The sequence below is a fragment of the Fragaria vesca genome, linkage group LG3 (assembly GCF_000184155.1).
Source record: "Fragaria vesca subsp. vesca linkage group LG3, FraVesHawaii_1.0, whole genome shotgun sequence".
Classification (NCBI taxonomy): domain Eukaryota; kingdom Viridiplantae; phylum Streptophyta; class Magnoliopsida; order Rosales; family Rosaceae; genus Fragaria; species Fragaria vesca.
The window spans coordinates 20,140,053-20,146,741 of record NC_020493.1 but is presented as its reverse complement, the minus strand read 5'-3'; the positions used below and the strand labels follow the sequence as shown (position 1 = coordinate 20,146,741).

The 6,689-nt window shown below is 39.2% G+C and overlaps 1 protein-coding gene across 1 annotated transcript; it reads left to right on the top strand.

The window, feature by feature from the left end:
- Positions 1-1,123: 1,123 nt before the first annotated feature.
- On the top strand, positions 1,124-5,021 carry LOC101312810 (C-type lectin receptor-like tyrosine-protein kinase At1g52310-like). Its single transcript, XM_004294658.1, has 5 exons — positions 1,124-1,476; positions 1,553-1,595; positions 2,283-2,708; positions 2,793-3,363; positions 4,300-5,021. The coding sequence occupies exons 1-5, from the start codon at positions 1,405-1,407 to the stop codon at positions 4,823-4,825; spliced, it is 1,638 nt and encodes a 545-aa protein (XP_004294706.1). The 5' UTR covers positions 1,124-1,404; the 3' UTR covers positions 4,826-5,021.
- Positions 5,022-6,689: the final 1,668 nt, after the last annotated feature.

The window sequence follows — 6,689 nt, the reverse complement described above, 5'->3', positions numbered from 1 at the left end:
TTAAATGTTTTCCCCTGGGCCCTTCGTTTTAAATTGCCCAGTCTGCAGAGTTCGGGTTGGATCTAGTAGGAGACGAGGCATAGTCACCCGCTTTTCGGCCAGTTTTCATCAGTAGGTTACCTGTTCAACCTACTCGTGTTTTCTTGCTTCCGCTTGTGTTTAGTAGCTCTGAATACTTTAGAATTTTGTATATTATGTGATATTTAGAAGCATTAAATTAAGAGTGTAATATGAAATTTTCGAGTTAGGGTTGTCCATCTGCAAGGGAGATTTTCTTAATCTTTTCAGTAAATTTTCCTTGGAGGTGGTCCCCGCACGACTTACTCTGGGTTTCAGGGTGAAATTCGGGATGGGTCGTGTCAATTCTGGCCATAATCTAGGTTGCAGATTTGTTTCTTATCGTTGGAGTAAATTATTGGGCAATCAATCGAGATTGTCCAATTTGATTTCAAAGCAAATCTGAGTAGTCCATTTAATAGTCATTGTTCTCCAACAGACAAATGAAGACAGTTGGCTGTGTAGCTCAATATGGGGGCCCACATGTAAGAAATCTACAAACGCAAGCGCTCCAGCGCGCTTCCCGTCACTTTCGCTCTCTTAAAGAGTGTGTTTCCCTCCGTCTTCCTGCAAGCGCGTTTCTTTTGCAGTAGCACGGACCTAACCCAATTTCAATGAGCCCCGAGTCTTGGTCTTGGAATTGTATCAATTTTAAGACTGAGAATAGGACTTGGTCCTATAATTCCAAGACCAGCACCACCATATTTGTCATGTTGGAGTCTCTATATAAGACCAAGACTAGTTTTTACACCCACCGTTGGACTTGCCCTAGACCTATTTTGGGTCCAAGTCTTATAAAACCGAAACCAAAATGAAAGTAAAAACCCTTTAAAACATGCTTTTGGAGATGGAGTCCTATTTTAAAACCAAGACCGGATTATAGTCACTAATTGAGTTGCTCTAAGGCTAAGAAAGCCCAGAACCAAGTAATACCTGAGCTATCAAACCTTAAGACCCCAGGCCGGCCCAAGCCTGACATATACAGGCCTACAAGGCTACAATCCTACAATCACCCAAAGAGCACAATCGGCGAGGCCGAAGACTATTCTCTCTTTGCCTCGCAGCCATGAGTATTAGCTGAGAATTGATTAGAGGTTCTGTTTGAGTAGGTGAATGTGTCAGTGAGGAGGAGCAAAATAAGAGAGAAGCAGTCGTTACTATTGGGACCCAAAAATGAATGACAAACCTGACCCACATACTTAGCCATGGCCACACCCATTTCATTTCTCGCTTTCTTCTGCTCTGGGTTTCCCTTCATTCGTACCCAAGGTTTACTTGTCTAGCTCACAAATATTAGGGTTTAACTGCATTTTCTTACTTACTCTACCTGCTTGTAGGGTTTGTGAGATGGTTCTGATGGATCGAAAGCTGCAATTGGTTCTGCTTCTGGTTATTTGCCGTTCGTGTGTCTCAGATAAGGTACAGTGCCCATGTTTGATTTAAGTTCAGATTGGGGATCCAGTTACTGAAGCTACCCTACACTCTTCTTCTTTAGGTTCCTTCTGATTTGGTGGATTCTGGAACTGAAGAAAGTAAAGGTCTGACTTACTTTCCTCAAATTTGCTAGCAATCAAGTTATATTCAAAGCTATTAGCATGCCTCGTATAGAAAGCGATTCCTTTGACCTTTGTCCTTGTCTTGGAAATGATTCAAGTTTTCTCATGCTCAAGAATTTTAATGGGATCACTTAGACAAGCTTTGCAGACATTTATAATAGTAATTGAATTTTTTTGATTTCTTACGTTTTTTACAAACATTCTGATAGGGTGTTGTTGTTTCTTCAAACATCAGCGAAAGAAATATTAAGTTTTGACCAGCCTATATAGAACAGTTGGGACTGTGGCAGCTGAGGTCTGTGATGGCAGAAAACATGCTGTTTTTGTGTATAGGATACTTATGATAAAAGAAATGAACCAAGTTATCATTGGTTGCAGAGGATACACAAAAAGATGCCTATGCTGCTTCTATAACTGGGTATATTTTTATTTAAAGCTGAAAGTATTGAAGACATGTTCCCTCAATAGCAGCATTAGTTTACATCCCTATGATATGGCACCGGTAACTTCAGTTGTGCCAAATATAGCATCTGTTATTGTCACCAAAGATTTATTTATTTTTGTTTAAGTGTATCTGTTAATATTTTGTTTTATTGGAACTGAAATGCTTCAACCAAGTTTATCAGTTCATAATCAAGCTATTAACTTCAATTGTTTCTTTCTGAACAGAACCATGCCCCAAGGGTTGGATTCGTGGACCTAATAAGCGGAAATGCTTTGCTTATATTAGAAGCCCCAAATCATGGAATGAGTCAGAGACCCATTGTAAAAGTTCTAATGGACAGTTAGCCACACTTGCTACATCTCAAGAAATTACCTTTGCTCAAAACCTATGTGTTGAAACCATCAGTGGCTGTTGGATTGGAGGAAGAGGTGTCAACTCTACCTCTGGTCTTGGTTGGAGTTGGTCTGATAACAATTCATACTGGAATGTGTCTCTGTTTCCTGGGGAACCCCTTCAATCCGTATGCAGTAATATGTCATGTCACACCAATAGTTCTGTTGATGTCTGTGTATTGGTCACTAATGAATCTATATCACTCTTATTTGATACGTGCCACATGTCTCATGCTTTTATATGCATGGCTGATTTAGGTAAATGTCACAACCAAATCATGGTATGCTTCGATCTCACAATTCCCAATAAGCTAATTAGTACTTTGCTCCTGTTTCTTTCAGGAATCAGATGTTACCACATGCATTGCCACAGAGAATATCTCATCATCCTTGGAGTTGTAAGTGGGTTAATCCTCTTCACGACATTAGCTGTAGTGATATGGCTTCTTGCATACAAGCGGAGTAAGAAGCGCAGACGTTCCCGCAAACTGTCTAATCCAGCTGCTACTGCATTAGTCCCTCCATCATGGAAAGTGTTCATGAAAGAGGAACTTCGGTCTATTACAAAGAATTTTAGTGAAGGAAACCGTCTTTTGGGAGATGCCAAGACAGGTGGTACATATGCTGGGCTTCTATCTGATGGTTCAAGGGTAGCGGTGAAGAGATTGAAGAAGTCTAGTTTTCAAAGGAAAAAGGAATTTTATTCTGAAATTGGAAGGGTTGCGAAGCTTCATCATCCAAATTTGGTGTCAGTGAAAGGCTGCTGTTATGATCATGGTGACCGCTATATAGTTTATGAGTACATAGTTAATGGTCCTTTAGATAGATGGCTACACCACATACCAAGGGGTGGTCGAAGCTTAGATTGGGTGATGAGAATGAAAATTGCGACAACTCTTGCTCAAGGAATTGCGTAAGTTACTAATTACCTTTTCTCTTTTCCAATATGGACATCAAATATTTGAATGCATTCATTCTGTATCATCTTTTATTGGTTTTATATCTAATGTAAAGGCATTCACATGATAATTCTGCTGGGGTGGTATTGCCATCGTTCACATGAACAGTGGAATCATAACTGTCTATGGATCACACCATTTTCTAGCAAGTGACTCCTATTTTTGGTACAGTTGTCTGCATATCTTAATTGGTGTGTTTACTTGCCATCCATCATATTCCAACATGTAGTACGTTCTTTCTTCATTGAATTTTTTAGTCTTTTGTTCTTCGTCCAGAAAACACTTGACGAGATGGTGTTTTACTTACATATCTCCTTTAATATAAAAGGGTTACTGTTTTATGAAATTTATATCCATAATCATGTGATCGTCATATCTGATTGTTGCCATATGACCCAATTTCTCAACCTAAGTGAACACCTGTTGAAATGTACAAGGATGCTATTCATTATAATGCTTCTTTCCTATGTTCTTTAGGATGTTCTGCTAGAAGTAGTTATATTTAGGATCTTCTGTTGGCAGATCTTGCATGATGGAGCTTAAACCTAGTGACTTGTAGAGAAAACACAAATTTTTTTGGAAAATTTATGTGTTAACCTGAAGTAGATGAAAAAACTTGATTTGCTTTTGAAATTTGTACGCTAGACGCATTGTGAAAGCAAAAGAAAACGATGTTTTGACGAACTTGCTCAATTTGGAAAACTTATGAATAAACTGATAGTGAATTTTATCTTGTTCAACACCATTATTAAGAGTGTAACCAAGGTTTGATCATTAGTGCTTTATGTGCTTTAGCCTACGAGACACTGGATTATTGCGTTGCTAGGATGGAATCATGCGAGACTGTTTTTTATTTAACTGGTGTTTGCCCATAATTTATTTTACAACAGGTTTCTACATGACAAGGTTAAGCCCCATGTTGTGCATCGGGATATCCGTGCTAGTAATGTACTTCTTGATGAAGATTTTGGAGCCCATCTGATGGGGGTTGGTCTATCAAAGTTTGTGCCATATGAAGTGATGCATGAGAGGACAGTGATAGCTGGTGGCACGTATGGATACCTGGCTCCAGAGTTTGTGTACAGAAATGAGCTTACAACAAAGAGTGACGTTTATAGTTTTGGCGTGCTACTGCTTGAAATTGTGAGCGGACGTAGGCCTGCCCAGGCTGTTGATTCAGTCGGTTGGCAGAGTATTTTCGAGTGGGCAACACCCCTTGTCCAAGCTCATCGATACCCAGATCTCCTGGATCCGCACATAACTGCTTTTTCGTCTGATATTCCAGAGGCCAGTGTGATTCAGAAGGTGGTGGACCTTGTTTATGCTTGTACACAGCATGTGCCATCAATGCGCCCCAGAATGTCTCATGTTGTTCATCAACTTCAACAATTAGCCCAGACACCCATTCTAAAGTAGTTTTAAGTTGAGAATTTAATGCTTTGTTCGAGAAAATGATAACTCCCCAGTTGTTCAATGCCACATATGACCAACTCGTAAGCACTAACTAGTTTTTAATTATTTTTTTTTGAATAAACTAGTTCTTGTTGTAGGAGAGAAAATAACGATAATAACGGTCTACTTATTTATTGATAGAAATACATATTTATAGGTATTACATAGAGTCTCCCAAAGGAATTAGAAGTTTTATCAATATTATAATATATTCTAATAAGGAAACGATTAGGTCAAGACACATAACCGAAGAACAGGAAAGTAATTTCCTTAAATATTTCCCTTTGTGTCGTGTGTCTTTACGACATAGTGCATGTTATGTTACCTCATTAAAAACTTTGCCAACAAAACAAAAATCTCATGGGCAAGACAAAAGACTTGGACGAAAGAAAAAAGAACACAACACACCAACTACAATTGAATATAACAGTTGATGTAGACTCATCTGATGTCTACAGAAGGACTCCCCCTGATTGGTAACTCAATCTCAGAGTTCAGATAAACGACACATGTCAATGCTCTTCACATATTTCTTAAAGGTAGATTTGGGTAGACTTGGTGAACAAATCTGCTACATTATCCTTAAAACTCACCTGGTTCACATAGATATTCAAAAACAGTTGCCACTGCTGATTGTAAAAGAACTTCGGCGAGATATGTTTAGTATTATCACCCTTAATGTAACCTAACTTCATATGTTTAATGCAAGCCGCATTATCCTCATAGATGCAAGTTGGTCCAACCGTAGTAGATGGTAATCCACTAGACTCTCGAATATGAGACACTACAGACTGAAGCCAAACACATTCTTTAACTGCTTCATGTAGTGCAATAATATATCTCAGCATGATTTGAGGAAGTAGCAACAAGGGTTTGCTTAGTTGATCTCCAAGATATTGCCGTATTCCCAATTATGAACACATAACCAGTTTGGGAACGTCTTTTATGTGGGTCAGAGAGATACCCAATATCAGTAAATCCAACTAACACATTATTAGGTGTATCAAGATAAGGGACTAGTCTGCAGTGCGCATGACCTACGACCATGGCATCGTCAGACATAGTCTCTCGGTGGGAGACTGAGAGCTGTGATCCACCGATCACAGACATGATCTTTTGCTCTCTTGTTTCACTGTAGGAAAGAACAGGCCTAATTCAATGGAACCCTTTAGATACCTGAAGATGTGCTTAACACCATTCCAATGACGATGCATTGGCGCAGAGCTAAATCTAGCTAACAAGTTCATAGAGAATGCAATGTCTGGTCGAGTGCAATGAGTCAAATATAACAGAGCTCCAATCGTACTAAGATATGGAGTTTCAGCTCCTAGGATCTCTTCATCGTCATCTTTCAAACGGAACAAATCCTTTGCAATATCCAGATTTCAGGTAATCATGGGAGTGCTAAGAGGATGTGCTTTTGTCCATATTGAATCGCAGGAGAATCTTTTGGACATAAGCCGACTGGTGTATTAAGATTTGAGTCCCTCGATACTCTAGTTCAAGGCCTAGGCAAAATTGAGTTTTCCCAAGATCTTTCATCTCAAACTCGGATTTCAAGTAGCTAACCGTCTCATTAATCTCGTTGAGATTTCCAATGATATTCATACCATCAACATAGACTGCTACAATTGCGAATCCAGAACTTGTTCTTTTTATGAACACGCATGGGCACAAATCATCGTTCTTGTATCCCTTTCCAATCAAGTAATCACTTAGACGAGTATACCACATTCGTTCAGATTGTTTCAATCCATTTAGTGAACGCCTCAATCTGATGGCATAAACACTTCGTGGTTTAGAGTCACTTGAGTTGGGCAACGAAAGG

Excerpts from the sequence above, each read along its gene's own strand:
- LOC101312810 (XM_004294658.1), top strand. The coding sequence starts at position 1,405 with ATGGTTCTGATGGATCGAAAGCTGCAATTGGTTCTGCTTCTGGTTATT. Across the intron at positions 1,596-2,282 it reads TGGAACTGAAGAAAGTAAAG|AACCATGCCCCAAGGGTTGG; the intron begins GTCTGACTTACT and ends CTTTCTGAACAG. Across the intron at positions 2,709-2,792 it reads TATATGCATGGCTGATTTAG|GAATCAGATGTTACCACATG; the intron begins GTAAATGTCACA and ends TGTTTCTTTCAG.